Source organism: Poecilia latipinna, unplaced genomic scaffold (genome assembly GCF_001443285.1).
Source record: "Poecilia latipinna isolate Pla-1442-1.1 unplaced genomic scaffold, P_latipinna-1.0 Scaffold838, whole genome shotgun sequence".
Lineage (NCBI taxonomy): Eukaryota > Metazoa > Chordata > Actinopteri > Cyprinodontiformes > Poeciliidae > Poecilia > Poecilia latipinna.
The window spans coordinates 60,988-88,448 of NW_015113454.1; the positions used below are offsets into that span (position 1 = coordinate 60,988).

General features: G+C 38.3%; 1 protein-coding gene across 4 annotated transcripts; it reads right to left on the minus strand.

Annotated features, from left to right (window-relative positions):
- Nucleotides 1–1,131: 1,131 nt before the first annotated feature.
- loxl3b (lysyl oxidase-like 3b) lies at nt 1,132–26,834 on the minus strand. Of its 4 annotated transcripts, none has more exons than XM_015047662.1 (16): nt 26,555–26,834; nt 21,059–21,391; nt 20,281–20,444; nt 17,800–18,017; nt 14,251–14,310; nt 12,037–12,093; nt 11,616–11,823; nt 10,543–10,723; nt 9,039–9,193; nt 6,170–6,325; nt 4,640–4,799; nt 3,824–4,067; nt 3,219–3,334; nt 2,547–2,683; nt 1,740–1,851; nt 1,132–1,650 (listed from the first exon to the last, which is right to left on the minus strand). In XM_015047662.1, the coding sequence occupies exons 2-16, from the start codon at nt 21,384–21,386 to the stop codon at nt 1,571–1,573; spliced, it is 2,376 nt and encodes a 791-aa protein (XP_014903148.1). In that variant the 5' UTR covers nt 21,387–21,391; nt 26,555–26,834; the 3' UTR covers nt 1,132–1,570. The 4 variants fall into 4 exon arrangements, with proteins under 4 accessions (XP_014903148.1, XP_014903147.1, XP_014903150.1 ...); XM_015047661.1 differs by lacking the exon at nt 6,170–6,325 and adding an exon at nt 7,753–7,923 and having other exon boundaries at nt 26,555–26,832; XM_015047664.1 differs by lacking the exons at nt 12,037–12,093; nt 14,251–14,310 and adding an exon at nt 7,753–7,923 and having other exon boundaries at nt 26,555–26,833.
- Between the last annotated feature and the right edge of the window lie 627 nt (nt 26,835–27,461).

Consider the following 27,461-nt stretch of genomic DNA (forward strand, 5'->3'; position numbering starts at 1 on the left):
CATGAAAAACAGCTTAAGTTCTTATATTAAAAAACAAGTTTTCTTGAACTTTAGTTTGGCAACGCAACCCAAACACTTCCTGCAGTTCTGCTGTTTGGACGCCAAGAGGCGCTCTACGACCTCAAACCAACACGGACTCACCTGCTAATCTTCCATCTGGCTAGGTTAGCATGTTTATGGGATGAGGATGATCTGAGGTAACCCTCCAGAAACCTGCCTCAGCCTCTGAGCAAATAACACCTTTAATCCCAAGTAGTCAATGAGAACGGGACTAGAAACTCTTTCATTTTGTACTGTACAACATTAGACGAATCTGAACTGGATTAGAATTACTTCTATTACAACTGGTGGATAATAAGACCGCTGCTTCATATATACTGGAGTTAGTAATCTGGTGTGAAGCTGTGCACACGGTTAATATGATTGGTAAGAGAGGTTAATTGGATTGCCCCTCCATGGTCACTGAAGACTAGGATTATCAGTGGATTGGGATGAACCCATAAACACCAGAGGAAGACAGAGTCAGAACATCACTCATGTTTAATCACATTCCGAGATCTGAAGATGAGGTTAAAACAGGAAACTGATTATATTAAAAAAAATAAATGCAGAATTATCATTTAATTGAGTTTTATTTGATGCAACAGGTGCGGTTATATCAGCAATACATACACACATCTTCAGGGTTTTTTTCTGCTAATGCAGAGGAACGTCTGTGATTACGAGGCTGAGCTAAACCCAGCCTGGAACGACGCACAGCTTTGAACTGGAGAGAAAACTTGCTGATAAACGCAAACTGGAAATAAATACATTCACAAAATATTGCAGCAGTTCTAACATACAAGAAGCTCAAATTTGCAAAACCAAAACTGGGATGGGAGACAGAAAGCCTGGATGTTGCATTTTGCATTTAAATCACCATTTACTGATCAAATTGTAGCAAAAATGCTTACTGGAGTAAAACAATAGTTGTACAGTAGATACAGTTTGGTGATAAAACTGCATCTTGGTAAATTTGTTCCCTTCCTGGGGTTACAGTGCCTTGAAAAAGAAGTTCTACCATTTAAATTTTTTTTTGTTGAAACCACAAACTCAATCAGTTTGTTGAGTTTGGAAGGAGCTAAAATACCTCTGTATCTTAGCTCCTTCCATCTTTCCAGAAAGTGTATCTATGAGGTTTTGCATCATGTTTTGGTTGCTTAAGACAAACTAAATATGAGTTTATTGGGTTCCATGTTTGGACTCTGCATACTAAAGGCAAATAAATCTGGTTATACGTTTAAAACCAAAACATTAAAGCTTCATTCAGGCCTTGCAACTAAAACATTCAATAGAGGACTGCACATTGTGTCAAACATCGACTGTAAAACTATAAAATCTGAATTTGTAAAAAAAAAAAAAAAGAAAGTACAAACTCACAATAAACTAGAGGACATAATCATAACCACTTGAATTTTCAAGTATAAAAACAACTATGAAGGAATAATATAGGGATTCATGTAAGCACCTGAAAACAAAAAGAAATACAGGGGCATATTTTTATTCATCCGTCCCACAATGGAGGCGGCGTCTACAGTTGGGAGATCCTGTTGTTTATCTGTCCGGGGTATTTCTCAAATCTTTTCTCTGCCTCCTCACTGAATGCGTCGCCTGGAAGACATTAGAAAGGTGGCAGCTTTAGTGAATTTCAACATGTTTTACGCCAAGTTTGGACAGTTTGGCCGCTCCTGAGTGGTTACCGATGTGACAATTGTGGAGCCAAATCCTGTGTCCGTCGTATTTGCAGTTGCATTTCATGCCGTTGTTTGTGAAGTCGCTCTCAGCCACTTCGTAATTCGGATTGATCACGACCTGAGCGGGTGAGAAAAGCAGAGATAGATGATGACGACTGGCTACTCTGAATTAATCAATCAAAGGTTTCAACTTTTAAAATTCATCTCAACGTCATTGAGAGATTGTTGTAGAAAGATCCTGAACTATAACAACCATGTCATGTTGAATGAGACAACAGCTTAGACTTCAAGTACCGTCTACAGTAGGGGTGCAACAATTGCATTTTTCTGGCTGAATACCTGATCTTTAAAAAAGATCCTTACCGATGTCAATTTTTTGATTTTCAGACCTTTGCAGAGGTAGGTAAGATCACTGGATAAGATCGGTTTCACATGAAAGTATCGGCTGACTGTCGATCACCCAAAATTAAAGAGCCAATTTATCAACCAGTTGATTTATAGGTGCATAGTGACCCTTCACACTGTATTGACACCACTTTCAATATCACGCAAAATCTGGATGGTCTCAAACCCTTTGGTTCCCAAAGGTTAATACTCGGTCCTCTATTTTTAACCCCAATTTCAAATAGCCTGGCAGGAACTGGCCTGGTAGCAGCAGCTGATGAGTTGATGGTTTGTGACCAGTGTGCAACTCTGTCTCTTAGTTATCAGAGAATTTGAAGGAAGAAAGATCTGGCTACAAGTCAGCGATACAACATGGTCACGCCGGCGCCTGGCCGGCTGCATGCTCCAAATGAAACCCCACACACTCACCTGCATGATGTAGTTTCCAGGTTTGACGTCTGTGATGTCAAGCCACTGGCAGTCAATGTCGTGGCGGTACAAGTCCCAACAACCGACCGTGATGCCCTGATCGCCGAAGTTGGCGCACTCGTATCGTTTCGAAACACCTGATCGACACGGATAAAGCGTGGGAGGAAAGATATCAACTGAACGCTCGCGGCTCACCCAAACTATTCACACCGTTGGCAGATTTAGGTTTAATCAGGATGTTTCTTCAGACTGTAAGTGATATCAATGCTGTAGATCCAAAGAGTTAATTGAAAATCTTTAGATGGAAGATTGTGGCTCAGTGGGTAGGTAGAGTTACTGTCTTCCAATCGGAACGTTGTGGGTCTGATTTCATTTCCTCTTGCCACATGTTGGTACCAATCAGTTAATAAAGTGCTTTGGGTTGTCAAAAGGACTGGAAAAGCTCCATTCACCTCTGATGGAGTTGAACCAGCTTTAACACTTAGAGCTCATCAGAGAACACAAGCAAAGGAACTGAGAAGGACATAAATTGTTCACATGAATGGAATACAAATAAATAAGTATCTGTATCATTTCCAGTCATAAGCAAAGTTCTTCGCTGGGTGACAATGATAATTTATTTATTTATTTTTTTCAGATTGTAACCTCGTCTAGTCAAAGCATGAGACTGACCTTCTTGACATTCTGTGTCCTCCAAGCAGAAGCTGGCTTTGTGGCCCTCTGCCACTTTGCTGCCGTTGGCGTTCAGCAGGTCATAGTGGGTGAAGACGTCCATGCTGTGATAGTGGCTGAGTGAAAAGTCGGAGCGGCACAAATTAGACCAAATCGTCCACTTTAGGGTCAACATAATGTTGAAAGTTGTGGTATTTTGTTGCTACGTTGCTCTATTCTTTTCTGAAACTTGCAGCAGTTAATGAACTAGTTGAAGCTCTGACAAAAATATTCACTTTTTTACATTTTCTGTCATGTTACAACCACAAATGTCAAGGTAGAAAAGAGATTAAAGGTTTTACAATCACTTCACAAACAAAGAAACAGAAAAATCTGTCACATTATTGAGCCCACGGGTAGAAACTTTGATTAGGCCATTCTAACACGAGTAAGCGCAGATCCAGTTCATCCCACTAAAAGTGGCTGTTTTTGTTTCTTTTCTTCCTTCAAAAGATATTTTAACTGACCACAAAAACACAAAGTAATAATAATATGTTTGCTCTGTCATATTTTTCATTGTTTCCTGCTCGTTTTGTCTTCATATCCGACTTTACGTTGTACGTTACCCGTGACAGGCGTGCCACACCCATGAGTGGCGCCCGGCTTTGGGCTTGAAGTCGGCCCGGCCGACATTGTGGATCTGGGAGGAGAAGCGGAGCAGCCGCCGGTGTCCGTACGGCCAGTTGGCTTTGGCCGCAGACTTGGACAGGCAGTCCTCCTCGGCGGCGCAGTAGAGCATGTGCAGAGGACGGTCCTCGATGTAGACCGTCTGCTCCACCAGGGAGGCGTTCAGGACGAGGTCGGAGGCGGCTGGACGCACAGGGGGCAACAGAGACTGGGCTGAGGGGTTGTCTCATCTCAACATTTCATACTAAAGCATATATATGTGGATAAATGAGAAATACTTTTAAAAAGAAATGTGCGTGAATTATTGTGGAAGATACTTCCTGTTGTATTTTTACTCAAGCAAAAGTAAAAAGGTATTTAGAAAAAAGGCCAATCAAGTACTGACTAACTGATCAAAACACGAACAATTTAATATCTAAAAATTACATCAGATGGACCAAAACCTAAAGTTATGGGGAAGTTTTCATATTTTAAGGACCAAAATGAAAATAATTCATTGAATAATTACAAGATAACAAAATGAGGCAAAAGAAAAAAACTTATGAAACTTTGACAAAAACTACAAGTTTGTGGTGAATTAATGGTTAAAATAAGTTTGTTCTTCATTTAATAATGTTACCAACATCATAAAATTAATCAAGTCAAAGTAAAAAGTACCGCGTTAGTAAAAATACTCCTGAAAGTGATTAAAAGTTACTCCAGTAAATGTAACTCGTTACTGCCCCCTTCTGGCTGATTCTGGGGCTTTAACTCACTCTCTGAGCAGATGACTCCCGCTGAAAACTTTGCGGCTGCTTTCTGGCAATTGACGGTTTTGTGATGCTGGCACTGGCTCAGAGCCATCTCACTTCCTGTGCACTTCACGCCGCTCATCACCATCTCTGTGACGTTGCTGCTGTCCCAGTACCAGGTTTCCTTACCGGCGGTTCAACAAAAACCATAACACAGAAACGAACAAACAAAAGAAAGAGAGAGAAACGGTGCATGGTGATCAGGACAGATTCACATGCGGCGCCTCAGAGTTCAGGTTTTATGTGGCTGCTCTGTAAACCAGATGTGCAGGACTTGGCTGCTGACTGGAGACAAAATGTTCAAGACAACCTTCAGCTGGAAAAAATGCTTCAATTTAAAATAACGCTAAAGATGCTAATAAATACCCAATAAACCAAATACCGATTCAATATTTACTCAAATACAAAAGCCACATCGCTTCATTTAATTAAGTTATTTATGTACAACACAACCACATGCATTAAGGTATTACACTGGGATTTCCGTTGATATTATGTCTATTATGTTGAATTTACGTTTATATCTAATATTCTTCTGTCCGTTCTATTTTGTTCTAGATCAAGTGATTGGGGAAAACAAAATGAGAAAGTGAGGAGGGAAAACCAAACTTCACCCACTTCCACGGTAAAAAGCGTGAGCATAAACGGCTAGCTACGTGACGACAGTCGATAACCAAAACGTCAACACAGAAGTCAAACTTTATCGAACTGGAAGTTTACAAAACAGTCAGAATTAGCACTTTAAAATTTATCTGGAAAAATTCATTTATTGGAAGCTAATTGCACTAAACGTCTTCAAAGTTAGCAAAAACGCTAAAGCGCTAAGCTAAAACTGAGCTCTGCTGTTAGCACATCAGATGGCGCCCCCCACTGTCACTTGTTAGTCTTTGCATGAACTAAAACTAAAGTGGTACAAAGACATGGCCGCACAAAGACCTGCTTTCTTCTGTTGGTTTGTCAAAAGAGTTTTTTTTTCTTATATTGACATTCGTATCGTAAAAGTTTGGAAGTGGTCTGAATATATATTTTTTGAGGTGATGTATAATATACTTCTGTGCTTTGGATTTATTTTGGGGATTAAGAAAGTCAAATGATTTTAACTTAAGAATCAGAAGATTCAAGTATTTTTTTTCACAATGCCTAGAATTATGCTTTTTAATTGTTATTGTGACTGACCTTATATCTCAATTAAACAACTAAAACATTCATTTTTAACTTACTAGTTCTGTTTTTTGTGAAAGACTCTCATAACCTCTACTGTAATCATCCCTCATATAAAATAATTTCCAAATATTTGAGTTGTTTACTCCAATCCTCATCAACTAATTGGTGCAAATTTTTACCTTTCAATCAATTTAGCATAATCAGATGTGAAAAATAATGAGCTATCGTTGCTAAGTGTTTTAGCTTGCTTGCTTATCTCATCTAGTGGGGGGTGAAACGGCTTCAAACATTTTTTTCTAGCTGTGGCACACTTTTTCAGCTCCTACTCACGGTGACGGCGTGCATGGCGTAGCCGAGCCCTAGCTGCCTGCAGGCCACCAAGGCCTCCTTCGTCGTCCAGCCTGTGCTGCACACTGTGCCCCACTTGGACCCAACCTGAACCTCCACCCGGCCTTCGTAGCTGCTTCGGCCGCCTGCTATCCGGATCTGCGGAAGCGTCCTGCTGGAAGTCAGACGGGGGACACGCTTCCTGTCCTGTCTGCGACCCGTCTAAACTACAGACTACCCGGTGTTTATATGGAGTCAACGGAAAATGTGCTGGTTAGTCTTCCGAGGCCGAGAGGATCGGCGTGGTTTCCACATGAGGTCACAGTGGTGAGCAGCTCTGACTTTGATTAGAAGCTCTGCATGGGGATATTTTTAGCTCTTCCACATGGAACAGGCCTGTGGCGACTATGTAAATATTCCATGTCCAGAAAGATGTATATTGCATATACATAATTATAATAATACTGTATAGAACCATAAACATATTTGCTAAAACTGGGACCATGTTGTTGTTTGTTGTGAGAAGCTCCTCTCTGAGGTACTATTGCTGTTTAAAGAAATGCCCCAAAACAACCAATCAGAGACAGGAGGAGGGTCTTAGCGCTGTCAATCAACCTCATGTATGCCCTGCTAAATATGCTAATGGCGGAGACAATTTTTACTGTCACAGAAAAACCATTTATCTATTGTCATTGGTAGCTATGCCAACTAGCCTTAGCATTAGCGTAGCATCGAGCTATGTGATTGACAGCACTAAGGCCCGCCTCCTTTCTCTGATTGGTTGTTTCTATTCAGGACTACAAAAAGGCAGAGGAACTTGAGTTTTTCGCAGGTTTTCTATTGCCATATTGTCGCAACATGGTGACAATTTCAACAACTATGTAAAAAATATTTCTTATAAAAGTCACATACTGAAGCTTTAATAATGAAAATATATATCTTTTAAAAACTACATTTATTTCTCATTTGAATTAAGCAAAACCTCTTGATGTAATTAAATGAGTCCCAGTGTCGTATATTTGACTGCGCAGTAAATCCACAGACATCAGTAGCGGCTAACCCACAACATTAGATTCCCAGACATTGTTACGTGACGGTAAACACACTGCAGTCGCTGCTGCCAAACAGGCTGCAGTCAGACCTCAGAGTCAGGCAGAAATTATGCTTTTTTTTTTTCTTTGAACAGAAGCAGAAAGTTTACACACCCTCAACGTGGCCGTGGATGTCAGATACGTTTTAGCTCCTTAAGGATAGATTTGAACAGTTCTTTTTGCGTGGTGGAAGAATTCTGCAAGAAACTACCTCAATACATTTAAAAAAACAAGAAGAGAGTCCTAATGTTTCAAATTATTGTGCATAGTCTCAAAATTTTATACATACAGGTCCAATTATATTAGGTTAAATGTTATGTTCCTCAGTAAAATGTTGACTAACCACACTGTCACGGATATTCAGGAAGGAAGAACGCACCATAACATAAAAAAACCTGCCCATCTGACAGTACATTACATTTGCATATGCAATATAAACCAAAAGAAAGCAAACATTTGCTTTGCAGCAGCAAATTGTCTTTGTTAATAACCTACTTGCAGGCCCTGGTTAGCATAGCCCAAACCCAGCTGCCTGCAGGCTACCATGGCCTCCCTGGTGGTCCAGGTCTCACCACAGATCAGACCCCAGCTCTCCGTCCCGTTAGTGTCAGAGCTCAGCACCTCCACGCGGCCCTCAAAGCGGCTCCGTCCACCTGTGATCCGGATCTGTGCGAGACCAAGGGGTTAGGCTACATGCTGCAAAGCAGAGCGCAGACACAGACGAAGCAGATTCCTCAGAAATCCTCCTGAAACTAAAGGAAGCTCTGGGTTTGGTCAGAAATATTTCTGTATGTTTTGTGTAAAAGCTCAAAGTTACAACTGAAGATTAGATTTTTGTTCATTTCACCGACAAAAGGGGAAATTTTATGGAGTATTTACACAAAACATTTGTGTCACTATTTACTGGAGACCAGGTTAATAAGAAACATGAAGCTGTGCAAGTATAAATACTTCATGTTGAAAATTAAGTACTGTTAAAAATGCCTTCGCTAATACATTACCTTAAGATATGTTTTTCTAGGAGCATAATTTGGAAAAAGTTGAAATATTAGTAAGTTACAGATGTGAGTTGTTTTTTTTTTAAGTTAGCTAACAACAGTTAGCTCCTGCAGCTAACTAACTAATTAACTAGCTCTTGCAGTTAGCTAACTAGCTAACTAGCTTCTGTAGTTAGCTAACTAGTTAACTAGCTCATTAGCTGCTGCTGTTAGCTTTGCATCTAACATTTCTGTAACAACAGACGAATGTTAGAGTAACAAATCTATGTACAAGTACATCTAAAAAACATGGAATATTGTGAAAATGTATATTTTTTGTGACTTCAGAAGCTGAATTCATATATTACCAGAGTCATAGAGACACACCCCAATCAGCAAATTAGACATTTCTAATTGATCTAAAGTAACATTCAAATGTTCTGAGACACTGAATTTTGGGTTTTATCTGTTCTCCATGGTCAACAAGACAAAAAGGCTGTAAATATTTCTCTCTACATGTAATAAATCTATTTAGGTTTCACATTCTGAAAGGTGGCAATTATTGAACTTTTTCATAATATTAAAGTTTTCTTTAAGATGTACTTGGTAATAAACACAAATGAATGCACTAAAAGGAATGGGAAGAATAGATATTTCAGATGTTTTTCCATTTTACTGTTCTATAAAAATCTAAAACAACTAAAAAAAACTCAGTAAGTCATTTTTTACTTGCTAATATAAAACCAAACAATGTGACGTGAAGCATCCAAACATGAACATGTGGGTTAGACGGTTCGGTCTGACCGAGTTCTCCAGGCCCATGTACGGGATGTTGCAGCGAACGGCGGCGTCCTCCATGTGCTGGCAATCCTCCGCCGTGATGTTTTTAAACGGGCAGTTCCAGATCGACTTCTCGTTCCCGACACACTTCACCTCGTTCATGTAGATCGGACCCATTCCTGGGAAAAGAGCTCTGAGGTCAGACCAGCTCAAGGAGCAAGGGGAAATTATACTTTGCTTTAAAACATGACAATATCTGATGTCAATGTATCCGTTTTTGTTTTGGGCGTTTGACCAGCATAATGTGTAATAATTGTGAAGCAGGGAAGAAAGGATGCATAGTTTCAAAATAAAAGTCTGATTGGTTAGCATTTTTGCTAATACACTTTTACTTAAATATCTCTAAGCGTAAATGCAGTGCAACAAATAACCAGCATGCCACCTAATTATTACTCTTATATTTTTGATTAATTTACATTCAGACAATATAGAGAAAAAATACTTTAGAGCCATAAAGGATTTAAGCTAGACAATAGACTCTAAACCAGCTGAGAAAGAATGAATTATATTAAAGCAAAAATAATGTGAGAATGGCACAGTCAAAGTCTAGCCCTAAATTTAACTGAGGATCTATGGTGGGACTTCAAAATTCATGTTCACACAATCTGTATGAAATTAAGTTATTTTATAAAGATAAAAAAAAGCTTCATTTTTTTTAATGTCGTTTCAAAAATGGTAATCAAAAAACAACTTTTTGGTGTAAAATAAATAAAAACAGAAACAAAATACCTGCAGCTGTTATTGCATGTTAAAGTGGATCTGCAAACCCTGGACTCACTCAGTTCTCAAGACCATTTAGAAAATGATGTATTATTTTTCATCCACTTCATAACTTGTGGATGAAGTGGATGTGTTGGTCTGTAAAGAAAAAATCCCTGCAAGATACAATGAATATTGCAATAAAATAAAAAGTCTCAGGTGTTATAATTGTTCCGCAGGGCATTGTCCATCAGCCATAAACGGAGGGATTCAATGGATGTACCAAGAAGGAATTCTGGACTTTTAGCATGTTTGCGTCACTAGCATCCATGAATGGCTGTCCTTCAGCGGCTCGAGCTTCTGACCTCCATTAAAAAGTCTCGGTCACGTCCAGGCAGCATTTGGTCAGACGTTAGTCCGACCACAGCACTTCCCCTAACAGATCCAACTTTCTCTGAGAAGGGAGCTACTTCCTGGTGTTTCCGAGAACTGCTGCTGAAAAGACGGCCTGTTTTCTTCCATAGCAGAGTTTCTGGCCTGTTCGCCCAAAACACCTTATTGAAGAAAGACCTAGATTATAATTACACACATTTCCACATGTAGAGCTCAATGTTTTCCTGTGCAGCATCACTAGACTTTTTTGTTTGCGAATGTTTCCACCGAGAAATGATGTGAGATAGTTCTTAAAGGGCCGGTATCATGTGTTTTTCAGGCACTTAATTATAACACAAACAAATAATGTTACCTTCAGTTGCTCATCGGTGCTCACCTTGTCCCATGCGGGCTCCCGTCAGAGCTTCCTTGGCGCTGCCGAAGCCCAGCTCCCGGCACACGACGCTGGCGGACAGCAGGCTCCAGCGGTCGTCGCACACCGTCCCCCACTCGTTGTCTTTGAGCACTTCCACCCGGCCTTCCCCCAGCCTGGCACCGCCCTTCAGCCTCACGTTACTCTGACGACATGGAAACGGGTTTCTGTGAACATGGAGCCATTTGGCACATCCTGACCGTTTAGTTTAGACGACAATACTGTCGCTGCGGTACAACACTTTACAAAAACATTCATATTCCTGAATATTTCTGCATTTTGTCATGAAATACCTGCAAACTCTAATTGACCAAAAGGCTTAATAGTGAAACAAAAGGAAGATGATGCACTTAATAAATAAAAATCTAAAAAATATAGTATGGTGTGTATTTGTACTCATCCTTCCTGAATCAGAACTTTTGGGAGACTTTTTCTCTACCAGCTTTATAAATCTGAAAAATGAATTCAGGTGACAGGATGGAGAGGAACTGACTGTAGGTTTAGTTCAGTTTAATTTGATTCAGTTCAAATCATTTCAGCTTCATTTAATTTAGTTTGATTCAGTTCCATTCAGTTCAATTCTGCTCTATTGAAAATTACTTTATCTCAAAGGGAAATTAAATGTAACTCATTTCATTCAAGTTTCCTCAGAAAGTCCTTGAGGTGTTGATGCTGTAGCAGTCCATCTAACCACAAATCAAAAGAAGCCTCTGACTGAAGACACCGTTGCTGTCATGAAATGCTAACAGCTCAACATCTGGGCAGCAGAGACGATAACCCACAGCAACAAGTTCTGGACGACATCATCAGTTGTTGGAAAGTTCTGCTAATCCACCTCATTTGCTTTTGCTGCTCCTCATTAAATCTCTAGCTTATATAATTTTTGACATACCTCCAAAACTTTTTGGTCTCATCTGTTCAGAGAACTGTCCACACAAAATACAAGATAAATATATTGAAGTTGTAGCGAAACAAAATGTGAAGAAAAAAAAAACATCCTTCATTTAGCCGGCTTCTGTTCCTGAGGATTCTCTTACCGAGACTTTAACTTTCTTCTTCAGAGAGCTGTTCTGCATGAACAGCGGGCCGGGCATGCAGCTCACGACGACGGGCATGCCGCCGGCGCAGGTCGCAGTGGCGTTGGGCCTGCTGAACTCTAGGGGGCAGGCCGCCAGGTGGACCTCTGACCCCAAACACGCCACAGAGCGGAGCAGGTACAGGTTCTTCTGCCGCTCCAGGTACAACCTGAGGGAGGCAGACGGAATATGGACAAAAACATTTTTTAAAATATGTTGGCAAAAACAAACCAAGATGAAGTGAGATAGAAAACGCTCAAACATATAAAGAGGATAGTAGTAGTCTTTCCAAAAGGTCATTTTTATACATTCATCTTTTTTTTGCAAGGTGATATATTTTGTTTTAGACACCATCTATCTACCAAATGTTTCCTCAGATTACCTTTTCCTTTGGTTGCTCTGTTTAGACATAGAGCTAGCTTTAGCTTTGGATGGTTGCCTGTAAGGTAAAAATGGGTGAGTCTGCACAGAAATCATGACAACAACCAATCAGGAAGCAGAACTAGAATCAAAAACATGAACATGACCAAAGGAAAGTATATGGACATTTTTCTATTATTGTGGTTGGCAGTGAAGTGGAGGCACTGACTGTATGGTTGGTGAGTCCATATACTACTAGGGCTTTGGTTCTAAACATGCACTAAGGAAAAAGTAAAATATTCTGAATGCAGCTCTACTTTGTCAATGTGAACATAAAGTTCCAGCGTTTGACTTGTATAGATTTGCTTTCTACAGAGTGTTGATGGGTTCTTCAGCCATGTTTGTACAGAGCATTAGTGAGAGGCTCATAATAAATCCTAGATTATAGATTTTAATCTGGTCAAGAGCCAAATCAGGTAGAACCTGCACAACGCAAAACCATGTCAAAGGAAAACGTCTGATTCTGTGTTAATATGCAGAACCAAAACAAAAACACAATGAAACAATAAAAATAAAATCAAATAGAGTCAATAATTTAGTTTTATAAACTAATTAATCACTTTTGTCTGAACTTAAAAATGATTCATCTTGAAAAAACTAATTAAGATTAAAATGTATCAAACAAACTGAATTCAAACATAAAGTTTACATTTTTAATACTTCTGAAAATGTTATTTAACAAAGGGTGGCATCTGCCTTCATGACTTCAACTCAGACATTTAGTAAAAAAAAAACTAAAATTTATATTTTATCAGAAATTCATGTTTTTCTTGTTTTTCTCCGTTTTGTGCTCTGGTAACTTGTTCCTACTTTCCCAGTAGAAAATGGAAATGGATGGATGAATAAATTGGGTTGAGTGGACAGCCTTTATCCTCTTTTGAAAGCCGTGGAAAAAATATGTACAGTTAATTCTGAGAAACATCAGATTAAAATTCAAAAATAAAAAAATAATAATTTAAGAAAATCTTAATTTTCATCCAATTTTCCTACATGAAGATGTGGCTCTAAAAAAATCTAATATAAATAAAAAGGACAAATTATTTCAGTTTATCCTTAAAAGCTTAAAATGTCACATTTCCTTTTTTCAGCTTCAGATTTTATATTTCTAGGTTACCTTTAGATTTTCCAAGTTCAAGTCTCTTTTTTTCCAACTTTAAAGCAACAAACAATTATCAAAGTGAGCAAACATTATGGCTTTTATTAATCTCCATATTGGTCTCATCTCCTGAGGCTCAGCTAATCAAAAACAAACACTAGAAATTATTTGCAGATTCTACCAAATGGAGCTCTTGTTATCCTGACCCAAAGACCTGCAAGTCATTTAGCTGAAGAACCCAGCAGCTCCTCATTACAGCCAGTCATACGGATGAAAGGCATCTCCAGCTCCTGTTTAATAAAAAGCTCTATTGAGTGAAATAATATGACAATATATTTGCAGGCAGAACACAGACAGGCACAGTCATGGACGAAACCTCGCAGAAATTGGGTGATGAATAAAAAAAAATAACCCAACTATTTTTGTTTCATTTAATATCATAAAATGTGTTTAGAGGGGCAGTATTATGCATTTCCAGCCACATAGTGACATTTAATAGCACAAAAAAAATACCTTCAGTTGTTATAAAAATGCTATCTATATCAAATATGACTTTGATATTTAATGGCTTGAAATTGGGGTTCTGTCTCTTTAAGAAGCTCCTACTCTTTCTGAAGCTTTGCCTTCAGAAAGAGTAGGATAGCTTGGAAACTGAAGCTAAGAGGAGGAGCTTTGTCCTCAAAGGCGGAGCTAGGTCCACCAAGGTGTTTTGCACAGCTGAGTGGTTGCCATGGAAATTAAAGCATGAAAGAATCAAAGCAACACTCCAGCTATGCTTCTGATGAGGGAATAACATTATGAGATGGTATAAAACTCAAAAAAACATAATACTGCCCCTTTAAAGCAGAAATAGTTGAGGTCAGAAAATGTAAATAATATATTTTTGTAAGTTGACTGATCCCTATCTGTGTGACCAAAAAAAAAAACATGTAAGGAAACAAAAAAAAAGTTTCCCTGAATGGGAAGATTCAGAAAGCAAGAAGGAGGAACAGATGACTATTATCTAGAACTAAATGATTGTTTTCTAAGCCAACAGGAAACCCATTGGCAACAGCGACAGGCATTCCTGCTACAGTGTACCTTCCAGCAGCTGAGACCTTTGGACTGGAGGCCTTCTCAGCAGCTCGCTTTGCCAGACGTCTGCAACAGCGAGACAGTCGGATTCCATCACACACAGCAGAGAAACTACACGCAAACACTCACTTTAACTGTCAGGGTTCGTTCTTCTTACACACACCGTCTGTGTCCTACAACGCCGAGCGGCGAGGAGCATTTCTGACATTCCACAGGTCTCCGGTAGATCGCGTTACAGCACGCGCAGAGGGCCAATAAGTTTGTTTAAAAGAAAAAAAAATGTGAAACTGAAAAAAAAATAATAAATTGTTTTGGGACTGGATAAAAACCTGATTTGGAACTGTAAAATGTTCAAAACTACTTTTCAGATTTAAGGGTATTTTGTTAAGCTTCAATTTTCTTTTTTTCTGAACAAAGTTTATGGCCAAATTTAGCTCCATATCAACTCTTACTCAGAATTACAGAGCTGCTCCTCTTACAGTTTTTTTTTCTTTTTCGGTTGCTTTTCTCATTTGGAGCATCTGACCCTCTCCAAATCCCGGGCTGCTCCCGAGAGCCTCACACATGGCTGGGAGAAAACGTGAGCCCCTCCTGCTGCTCTTTGTGAAGGCCTGAACTCTAGAGCAGCCAGGAATGTGTGTCCTAGATCAGGACGGACCGGATGGAAAAAGAAACTAACTAAAACAAATGAAAACTGAAATTGAGAAAACACTTTCCTTAACTGAAATAAATTAAAACGTTAATGAGGAAAACTAACTAAAACACACTTAAAATGTAGATGTAATATCCTTTGTTTTCATGTTTATGAATCTATTTATTAGTGTTTTGAATTGCTGTGAAGTTTCCGCCCCACACAAGCCGTTTACGTCAGCTGTTGACATAAGCTAGTCTGCAAAACGACGACTGAAAAAGTTGGGAGAAAACTCCAGAGTCTGTTGTTTGTTCAACATTTTTTTAAAACGGAAACTTCTGTTGAGTATTTATTACCAGTCAGTGAATATATAATCACAATATTATATATTGTGATTATATATATATATCACAATATATATAATTCTGCACCTAAAAATTTACCAAAGTATGAACAAATTAAAACTACTACTAATAAAACCTAAATGAAAAAATATTTCACAAATAACTAATGAAAACAAGCAAACTCACTGTAAAACCTAACTAAGACTAATTGAATTAGACAAAAGTCAGCAAAATAAAACTAAACTAAAATGATAACCCAAAACTATCATAACCCTGGTATGGACTTTGAAAACATTTCTCTTTTTTTTTGGGTTACCATGACAATCACTGAAACTGAAAACATGGAGAGAAAAAAGAAAGTTAAAGCCAAGCTGTTATTAATCTTTTTGACATTTTTTTTAGAAAGATTCAGCAAAGTGTCACAGTTCTGATGGGCCCACATATAATGTACAATTATAAAATTAATATGAATGTTTTAGTCAAATGTTAGAATAGAAATCATTCATCTCACTTTACACCATGCAGGCACGCTATCTGGTGAAGATTCAATCAACTCCACTTCTGAGTACCCAAAGTGGCTCCAACTACAGGCAGCCTGGCCTACTTTCTGATTCATTTAGCAAATATTTATATGTACCATCAATTCCAGTGTTGAGCCGATCCTTTAACGTGGAAGAAAATTTTTAAAAAGAGATAAAGTTCCCCATTTTGATAAAGCAAAACACTGAAATTCTACAAACTTCATTTCAGCGCCTGCAATTTATAAAAACTAAATACATCACACATACTTCAAAGATGTTCAGGCTCACATAATAAACTCTTCAATACAAAAATAAAAATAGCAAAACAGGAAGCAGGTTAGTAATTATTCTCCAGCGACAATAGAGGCCAAGAAGATGTATTAAAGCATCATCTCTTTCAAAAAGAAAAACGTAAACATACGGAAAGTGTACAACACAGAAAGCTCAGGAAAACTAACTTCTGCCATGAGAGCCGTCGTCACTTGAGACTTTTGGCCGACACATCCGCCTCCACATTCTCCACTTGCTGACAAACAAAAGAGCTCCAGACTGTGGCTTAGTCAAAGGAAAGAAACCGTGTTTCTGGATGTCTGACTCTGAGAGGAATGATAGTGTCACACAAACGTCCCCAAACATCATTACGACTAAAAGGCTCTTTCTGTCTATTCTGTTTTGATAAGTCAGCAGAAATGGCTGTCAAATTCAATGGGTAATTATGATAATCAAATATGATGTCAGTATTGACCACAAATGGCTTTCAATACAACGGTTTTATTTATTTATTTTTTATCTAATCTCAACTGTCAAAAACATTCAGAAGAATCCGACCATGTGATTATTTGCTATTAATTAAAGATTAAGCCAAAATCAATACTGTGTGTGGAAAAACATTTAGCATCATTTCATGTTTCTGTATGGTGTCTGAAGCAGCAGCGACTGATTATGAGAAACAGTGACCACTTCCAAAGAAATACCCTTCCACATCCTCAGAGAAGAAATCACTGCTGCCCACCAAGCTTCCATGTGCTTCCAAGACATTTACAAACTAATTAAAGCCTATTATTCTTGGAGGTTTTTCCACGTGGGGAAAAGTTTTATGACAGTCACTAATGTTGCCAGGAGCAAATGTCCCAGAAAATTCTCTCCAACGTGTGTAAAGTGAGCAATGAGGTTCTACATGACCAAATGAGAGTGCTAAATGTAAAACCTCATGATAGAAGATTTAGAAAAAGACTCAACGTTCATCTTGATTTTTTAGAAGGGGTGTCAGAGGTTGTCGATGATAACAAAGAAAATTTAAGACTGAGAAGTTGAATATTAAACTACGAGATTTCAAACAGATGTAACAAATAAACAAATAATAATAATGAAGATGCTTAAAAAAAAAAACATTCCAGAGAGAAATGCACAGACTTTAATCTCAGAAATGTGAATTCTGAGTTAAAAGTAAGAATTTTGAAATTAAAGTTAGAATTCTAAGAAAAAGTAGAAATTCTGAGATTAAAGTTTGAATTCTTGTTTTCCCCCCAGTGGTCTCATCCTCACCTGTAGAAATGTGAGATAATCTGTTATGATAAAGAACCAAAGTGTTGCAATGTCCTAGTCAAAGTCCAGACCAAATGCTCTGGTGAAATCTGAATTCAGCTGTTCACACAACAAACGTCTGCAAAGTTCACTGAACCGAAGCAACATGGCTCAGAAGAGAAGGCCGACATTCCTTCACACTGATGAAATCCTGGAGTTCATTTGACTTTTCCACTCACAGCTTTTCAATTTTAACCAACATGACGCCTCAAAAACTGTGGAATCTGTAGGTTCACATAATTTTAGATTACAAACGTTTATTACCCAACAAGGCCAGATTATTGTCAATATGTCCTGATGCAAGAAAACGAAAATATGGGAGGGTGTACTTTCTTTTTCCCGTGACTTTGTCTATTTATCTAAGGTGTGACATCTTCGTAAAAAAAGAACAAAACAAAAACACAATTTCAGTGTAAACCTTCCTACCTCACCACAGAGTGGAGCTCCAAAGGTTCTACTTGGGCCCGTTTCTTACTTGTAGAAGTTCTTGTTGACCTTCCGTTCATGCGGGAATCCCAGCATGCCGCAGACCACGCGGGTGTTCTTGACGGTCCATCCCACGTCACAGATCTGAGCCCAGCCGTCCTTGTGCTTGACCTCCACTACGCCCTCGGTGATGGGCAGCTTCCTCCTGGCCGTGCCAACAACGGGCCGGAGCCGCACCTCCTCCACCTTCTTCTCGTCAACTTGAGCCTGGAAAGAACAAAAAAACCCAAAAAAAACAACGAAAAAAAAACAGAAGAAGATTCAAGTCTAATTCAAAAATACTTTAGTGAGCAGCAACGGGAAGTTGAATATTAAAGATTAAAAAATGACCGTCTGAATTAGAAATGCACCGATCCAATATTTATATCTGTACCGGCCCCGATATTTACAAAAATTCTACTTTGTGACCGAGACAATGTGGTCAAGCAATAAGGACAGATCTATTCAATCTAATTCTACACTTTGTGCTCTGAGCGACATCATGTTTTACTATTTATTTTACACTACAAATATAATTTCTAATTGCACTTTCTGAGCCATTTGACAGAAGATTTGTTGCAGTTTATTTTTACATGTTTGACCAACGTAGTCGTTTGTCAGCTTCAGTTTCTTTATTTATTTTACATTGGCTGCTCTATTCCTAATTATGACCAACTGAACAAATTAAAGTTTTGTTGTTTTTCCATGTCTGATCAAGCTTGTGAAGCTATTGGCATATTTAAGTGTGCTGCACTGATGCAAAGCTATAACATTTATAATTCAGTGCATTTACCTCTTTGTTTAAGAAAAAGAAATGTTTTAAGTCAAGTCAGCGCTGTGCTTCTGCATCGGATTGGTATCGGCCGATACTATACCTCCGATATCGGTATCGGAAGTGAAAAAAAATAGATTGGTGCGTCCCTAGTCTGAATGATTAGATAACACAGGAAAGAAAATATACGTTTAAAGCATTTGAACAATTCGTTGTTCCATATGTTCATATTGCAACATCTACCAGATGTTCTCTGCCACGGCAAATAAAGAAACTGAATAAAACAGTTCAGCTCACTGTACATGTGAAAGCCAGCTTTGCAGTGAGTCACTTCCACTGGGGCTTTGTTTGGAAAAGAAATTGGCAGCAGTCAGAGATTAAAATCTGGTCGCCATGTTTGACTGAAACACACTGCAGGACAAAGTTTATGAAGATTAAAATGATAGTCCTTTAATGTTATGAAAATTTTTTTCTAATAATGCACAACAAAGAGGCATCTTGGAAGGATTAAGTGTGATTCTAGGATCCAGTCCAGATGTGTAACCAGACTGAACTGGTTCCAGCTGGACCACATGTGGCGTCCTGCCGGACTGGGATTCTCAGGCCGTACCAAACGGGTTAAGTTTTAACGTTTTCTTAAAAGCTGCTGAACTCCTTTAAAGCGAGTGCCTCACAAAAGTATCGCCAAGTGTCCAAAATGCATTAAACTTGATTCTATTTTTTTTTCTTCATACCATTAGAATGTTTATGTGGTAAACCCAAACAAAAAGCATGCGTAAAACCAAAGGCAACTAGCTGCAGTGGATTTTATTTAGAGAAATCAGAGTAAAGGGGGGAATCAATACAAATATAAACCACCATTTAAAATTTACACAGGTTAGTATTTTTTTAAAACAATGAATTGCTTTCCTTCCAATTCAGAATTAAATCAAATATGACTTAAAAGAAATGTTACTTCCCAATTTAACGACTTATAATTGGGCCTCTGTCTCTAAAAACTGCTGCTCTTTCTGAAACAGGAAGTCAAATGGCTCCTCTATTAACCCTTTAACGTTTTTACCAGCACTTCACTGAGATATAGCTCTTTAACGAACTGAGCAGATGCTCAGTTCCACCAGGTGTTTGCTAATTGCTGGTGGCTAGTCTGAAGGAGCTGAGTGGGGATGGGCTGCTCTGTGATGAGGAAGCTGGGTAGCTTGGAAACTGAAGCTAAGCGGAGGAGCTACGTCCTCGGAGGCGGAGCTAGGTTCACCCAGGCATTTTGCACAGATGAATGGTTGCCATGGAGATTAAAGGATTTCTCAAACATGCATGAAAGAATCAAAGTGACACTCCAGGTCGCTTTGATTTTTGATGAGGGAATAATAATAAAACATGATGTAAAGCTCAAAAAATGTCGATTGCACTTAATTCTGCCCCGTTAAAAGAAACACAGATAACAGAATTTGTGTTCAACATCTGAGAAAAAGTTAATTATTTAATAAGTCAAAACAAGTAAAGTAAGACACTGACGCATGTTATAACAATGTATTAGTAATACAAAACTGTACAGTAAAGGCATGTGGTAACCAGAGGACATACAGCCACAGAAGTAATGAATAAACACATTTTTTCATGAACCATGGCAATATTTTAAAAAAAAGCCTTTATGTGAAGTCATAACAGATCTCAATTACTCAAAGGAATAAGAGTTTTAGTTTTTTTTCTTAAGCAACTTACATCAATAATGTTTGAGTCCACAAAGCCAGGAATCCTCTCATCTTTGCAAACCACTCCAGCGTCTTCATCGTGAGTGCAGTCGCTGTTTCCCCATCCTCGAGACTTGCACAAGTCGATGCTCTTCTCTCCTCCATTGCACAACACGTTGTCCAACCAGATCTTTCCTGTAAAGGAAGACGCTTACTTAGGCTCCAGGAAATTCTCAGTCCGGAGGATAAAAACAAATCCATACCTAGGTTGTTAATACATTTTGGATTCTATCTTTACTTTCTAACAAAAAAATCCTAAAATTGAAATTATTTCATAGCACAGTAAGTTTTTTTTCACATTAGATAGTACTTTTTAATGTTTTTTTTGTGTCTTTTATATATTTTCCATAGTGCCATTTTATAGCACAAACTAGTAACAGCTCCTTCAGACTAGCCAGCAGAAATTAGTAAACACCTGCTGGAACTGTTCACCTGCTGAGCTCGTTATAGGAGCTACTTCTCAGTGAAACGCTGGTAAACACTTTGTTAAAGAGTTAATAGAGGAGCCATGTTGTGATGACTTCCTGAAGGTGGAGTTTCAGAAAGAGTCAGAGATTCTTAAAGAGCAGAGGCCCAATTTCAAAACCTTAAATTAACCATATTTGACATATATGGCATTTTTATAACATCTGAAGGAAACAGATTTACCTTGTTGTGCTATAAAATGGCGCTGTGTGGCTGAAAACACATAACACTCTCTATATTTACTAACGATGAAGCCCCATGTGACTGAGTGAAGGGTTTCTGACCTTGTCCGTTGCCGTATTTGGCGCTGTGAGTCCACCCAGTGGCTGAGACGAAGCCCAGCTGTCGACAGAGGACGTTGGCGTTGGCTATAGAGAAGTCGTCGTCGCAGATGGTTCCCCACTCTCCCTTGTAGAAGAGCTCTATCCGGCCTTCGTTGTGTTTGCGGGGGTATCCGGCCAGGCGGACCTTCAGCTGTTGAGGGGCCGCGGACGGAGTCGGGGCCACACTGGCCCTGCTGGGCGCTGTGGTCTGGGTTAAACAACAAGGAAACCACAACCCAAACAGAAGGCTGACCGCTAACTGCCGCGTGTGCCTCGATTTCTCCATCATTTCAGCTGCAAACAAAGAGAAAAAAAAAAAAAAACAAGGGTATGGACAGATGTTTAACTCCAGGAAAATGTAAGAAGTAATTAACTCAGCCACAATTTACCTGTTTTTACCTACTCCTAAATTAAGAGTCTCTGTGGACATTTTTCAACAAATGCAAGGAGCTTAAGGTCAATTCCAAAAAGCCACAGCACTGCTGCTTAAACAAAAAAAAATCATTAATAAATTATATAAAGAAACGCAATAAGAAATCATTTTAAAAAGAAGGTTACAGAAGAAGCAGGAACTTGGTCAGCACATGTGAGGGAGTTAATGTGAGTTGAGCTACTTTGGCATTTTAATTCGTACCATCTGGTCAGGCTTAACGTCAACAAATTGGGGGGCTAATCGCTACAAAAATTAATGCCTGTTTGCCTCATTTCATAACAATTCTTAGATAAGACTTTTTTTATTTTTATCCTTCGATACTTAAGATACCCAACAAAAATAGTCCTCCCCTTTAAACTTTACCACATTCTGTCATGTTACAAACAACAAATACCAGTGTATTTCATTATTTTTTAATTATTTTATTGGAATGTTCTGTTATTGACCAACATGAAGAAAATTGATATCTGGTTCTCAGAGATTTCTGGTGTATTTGTCGTCTCCTCCACATGAATCAAAACTATAGAGCCACTTTCAGTGGGAATCACAGAAATTAGCCTTTCAGAGTCTAGATGAACTTAAAATTATTCATACTTCATTGCAGATTTAGTTTTTATTCACTCAAAACATAAAACAAGGGATTTCTCACAAGATAAAAAGTCAATGTAGCAATTTAAAAAAGAAAGATAATGATCAGTTTCTATTCACTTTAATAGAGGAGCCATGTTGTGATGACTTCCTGAAGGCGGAGTCACAGAAAGAGGAGGGGCTTTTTAAAGAGACAGAGGCCCAATTTCAAGCCACTAACCTATGAAGTTGAATTTATTTTAAGTTTTATTTGATATATTCAGCATTTCTTTGACAACTGAAGGTAACACGGTTACTTTATTGTGCTATGTGGCTGGAAAACACATAATACTGCCCCTTGAATTCACTTCAAAAATACTTTATTACTCCTAGAGGGAAATTAATTAATAATTAGGTGACTATTGCAGACAGATGATTAAACTATGCTTTAGTTTGGGGCAGTGGTTCCCAAACTTTTTCTTCTGCGCCCCCCCAGTGGTTTCCAAACATCTTTGGAAACCACTGGGGGGGCATCGACTTTTTTGGGGGCAAAATGAATGTACATAGCTGAAAATAGACACCAACATCGGTAGCCTACAAGGTACTTGTTAAGCTTAAGGTTCTGTATTGATATTAGCTAGTCATCTTTTAGCTAACATTACCTGCATCCAACAGCTTTACTCAACTCAGTCGGTTAGTTTGGAGGGAAAAACTGTGAAAAGTTCTTTGTGTTTTGCTGGTTTGCTGCCGTGATTCCAACACAAACCTACGTAGCTCCACACAGCAGCAGCAGGTCTCCTTCACAGGTGGAAACCAGCGCGAGCGTCGTAGCGCTCATGTTGCGTTTAAAGGCGGCTCGGAAAAACAGGTTACAACATGTTAACAACGGATTAAACAGTTTTAACTGCTGATAAGTGACAGAGGACACAAATATGGGAGGTGTGGAAGCCTCTACTGTATCAAATTGACATAGGAATAACATAGAGTTTGCCATTCTAAGGTAAAAACCCAGCGCATACAGTGATCATGTTTTGTTTTGTTTTTTTTCATCCAGACGGCTTCCTGTGACCCCCCTGTAATGACACGGCGCCCCACCAAGGGCACGCGCCCCACAGTTTGGGAACCTCTGGTTTGGGGTATCGGTAAAATTGGACTGAATTGAAATACACACCACAGTGTCTCAGATTTTAATTGTAAAAGAAAAACAAGAAAAAAAAAAGAAAAGAAAATTGAAAACCATGAATTCTTCATAATTACAGATGACTTTGTGTCGGTTTATCATATAAAATCCTAACAGAAAACTGACAAGATTGAAAAAGTAACATCACAAGATGGGAAACAGTTTGAACAGTACAAATAATTTTGAAAACGGTTTTATTTTCATAAAAATGCAACACTTTCTTTCCATTGTGGTTCAAAATTCTTGAAATATTTCAAATTCAAAAGCACTTTATTGATCCCAAAGGGGAAATTAAATGTTGTAACTCATTAATTGAAATTCTTCAAAGAGTTATTGTAGATGTGATGTTGTCTGTATTGCAGTAAAATTAAAAATTCGAAGTTGAAGAAGCTTTGGAATTTTAGTGATTTATTTTTTTGTAACCTTTGCTTATTTTTTCTGTTTATTTACTGTTTTTGTCATTTACTCATTCATCTTCATTATCATAATTACTGTTTGATGACATCAATGTAATTTCTTGCTGTTTGGGCATTGATTATTGTGTAGAAAATCTGAAATAAATCACACTTCATAAAAAAAACAACAAAAAAAAACATATTTTTCCACAAAAAATATGTGGAAAGTCTTTAATCTGCTTTGATCCATGTTTGTATCTGCAGCTGGTTGTTTACTGGTCAACACACACAGGCCTCCTATTGATAACTAAGCAAATTTTCGTGGCAGGAGTGTTCTTCAGGGATACAAATACTGTAGTGTGACATGTTTGTACAGGAACCACAGCGTGGGACTGAATACATGTTCTGAGTCCGATACATGAGAGTTTTTTTGGACGCACGTGTTTGACAAGCTTTTAACGGCAGAACCACAGTGGGGTCAGAGCTGCATGTCTAGAAACAGGTTCTGTAACCTGACCGACCGTCAAAGCAACAAAAAACAACAGTGTGTTTTAGCCAGATCTTAGACCCAAACAAACAAAGAATTTAATTGTTTCACTTTGCAGGCTGCGGTTTTGGCTTTCAAAAGCTTTCCTTGATCTATTTTTGCACATTATTTCTTTTATGTCTTGGCAAACTGGTCTGGACTCAGTTAGCACAAAAACACACCAGAATTATAAAGCTGACATATTATTGACATCTACTTTTATACTAATAGAATCTCTTCGTTTGTTTCCTATCAGCTCTGTGGAGGCTGAACACAGCGTTCGGTGGGAACTCTCTCACACATCTGTTCCTGTTTCTGTCTTAACCAAAACCAAAGTAGGTTCATGGATGTACCAGGTTCTGAATCACTGGAGTCACCAGAGTCCAGCAGGCAGAGCTCCGTTCTTCCACATGCAGCGCTGCATATTTACAGTTATTCCCATAATGATTTCCATCCCTCCTCGCAGCGAGCTGGGGGCCTCAGAGACACTCGATGGAGAATTTTAGATGTTATCGAAAAGGTTTGCAGTTTATAAAAAGCCTCACCTTGAACTTTTTCCACATTTGATACTGTTGCAGGTACAAACTTCAGAGAGTTTTGTAAGGCTTTTAAGAGACTAATTAATGAAAAGTAGTGACTTATTGTGATTTTTGTTCTTTTACAATGAACAATCTTAAGTGTGCATTTGTAGTCCTTTATTCTAATAGCCTTAAATAAAGTCCAGTGCAGCCACTTTAGATGAGAAACACTGTGGGCAATAGAAATAACCTTAAACGGACCACCCCACTGTAAAACAAGGAAGTGGCAGCATAATGCTGTGGGAATGCATCCCTTCAGCAGGGACAGGGAAGCTGGTTGGACTGAGTGGAAAAGTAGGAGGAGCTAAACACATCTATCCTGGAAAAAAAAAAACAAAACACTTTAGCTCAAAGCAAAGCCATTTGTTTGAACGGTCCAGCCAAAGTCCACAACTAAATCAAAATTTAAAAACTGAGACAAAACTTGGAATCTGCTGCCTTCCGGGCGCTCTCCATCCAAATGGTTAAGCTGTAGTTATTTGTTGGTGGCATGTCCCCAAAGGCCTGCAGCTGGAATTGAAGCAAAAACTAGTGCTAAACCAAGGTGCATGCCACACTCTTGAGATTTTTTTTGTTGTTTAGAAAAAGAAAACTCTGAAAACTTTCCCCTTCAACTCCAGAGTTATAAAACACTAAGTAGTACATACGAACACTACGCTACACTGCATATTAAATATGATAGTTGGACAAAGACAGAAAAGGTTTGAGGGGTGTAAATACTTTTGCAAGACATCATACAGATTAACAGAGATGTTGGCTGCAAATAGAAATCATCTTTCTGCAAGCTAAAAAACTTATCTTTTAAAAAAAAACTCTTAAGACATAAAAAACTGAAATACTCTTATGTGTTTGCACCACGATGTTGACCATGAATGTTCTAAACTGCAATTAATGATTATTCAGTAATCGATTAATCAATTGGTTACTCTGATGGTTAATCGATTATTGTGACGATTAATCTGATTTTAAAATGGCCACATTCTGCAGAATGTTTCACTTAATCACATAAGCCATTTTATGCATTAGAAATGCATTTAAATATGCAACAAAAAAATCTATTGTTTTGTTAAATAAGAAAATAAAAATTGTACTGTCTAATATGCAATAACGTAGCAATTTATTTAACATAGACTTGATAATTTGTAGTAAAGGATGCATCTGTAACTAATAACATAAAGTAGACTTTATGATATTGACTAAATATCAATACGGCTGATCGGTTGATTATTTTTTCAATTAACTGGTTAATAATTGGATAGCAAAAGGGGCCAAAGAGAGTACTTTGAGCCAAATGAAGCTAAAAGTAGCCACTTGAGGAGTTTGGCATATAGCATATTTACAAACTATTTTTTTAATCTTAAATGGAAAATGTATATATTTTTTGTACAGTTTTGACTTAATTACCACTCAGAGTATGTTATTTGAGTTATTGATCACTCTTTTTTGAGTCTGTAGATACTCCACTTAACAATTAATCGGTTACCAAATTAGTTGACGATTATTTCAATAATCAATTGACACAATTAACCCGATTAATCGTTTCAGCTCTAGCATATTTATAACTTAGCATTTTTAACCTCTAGTACCTAGCATTTATCTGAAAACGAACATAAAAAGACCAGAAGAGTAAAGCTTCACTTTGCAAAGTGAAGAATAAATGCAATTTTTACAATACAGACAAATGATATAAGAAGAAAATGTACCCCCATTCACTTCTCTTAACGTATCTAGGTAGCTAAATCACGTTCAGCCGTCCAATAAGACCGTGTCTGTCTTACCTTGTGGTGCCAGTATTAAGGAGGTTATAGCGGTTCCAGTGGAGCGAGGGGTGCTGGCTGCTCAGTGTGTAGATCCTGAGTCCCCCTCTGCCAGAAAAGTGATAAATAACTCTGGATTTCTTTCTAACTCATGTCCATCATCACCTATAGTCAGCAGGACAGCGACCCACTAGTTGCTCCGTGTGGCGACTCTTGTCGTTTATTTGCCAGCTGTGCTGCTTTCACCGAGGAGGAGGAGAAGTAGAAGGAGGAAGAGGAGGAAGAGGAGGATGGGACTCCACGGCTGCAAGGGGCTGGATTTATTCCCTGGAAAGACACTGACTCTTTTCACGTCTGGTTCTGCAACAACCCCCCCACCCCCCTCTCTCTTCCTTACGAAACGGTAAAAAGCTGAATTTTACTCGTTGCTCTGGCAGATGTGTACGTGTCTGATGAAGTACACGTGTGCTGAGAAAAGTTTCCAGCCACACACTAAATGTTCTTTTTTTCTTCTGCTTCATTTTCTGACAGCTGCCACATGTGTGGAAACTCTCATAACTCTTTTCTGTCCTTATCGCTAGAAGCCTCTTCCTGCGAAAGTTATCAATTTAAAAAATGTATTTCAAGTTCTCCATTATAACAGCAATTATAGTCATGTTCAATAAATTAGAATATGCTTTCTGGTGAGGATAATTTGACATATTAAAAGTGTTTAAGTTGGTACTTTTCATTAGACCCAAATTTCTGTATTATAAAGTGTTTTTTTTTATTTTTTATTTTTTATTTTTTTATTGGTCTGACGTACTACTCAAATTTTAAATGTCATGTTTTTATGAACTGCAAGCTGGAAAGTAATCACGATTAACAGAAATAAAGGCTGGAAAACATCAGTCTGTGTAATTAATCTATATAAATACGTTTCACTAAG

Coding starts and splice junctions, on each gene's coding strand:
- loxl3b (XM_015047664.1), bottom strand. CDS start 21,386: ATGATGGAGAAATCGAGGCACACGCGGCAGTTAGCGGTCAGCCTTCTG. Junction 11,824..17,799: donor GTCAACAAGAACTTCTACAA/GTAAGAAACGGG, acceptor TGCCTCCCTCAG/GTTGTACCTGGAGCGGCAGA. Junction 2,684..3,218: donor GGACACAGAATGTCAAGAAG/GTCAGTCTCATG, acceptor CGTGTCGATCAG/GTGTTTCGAAACGATACGAG.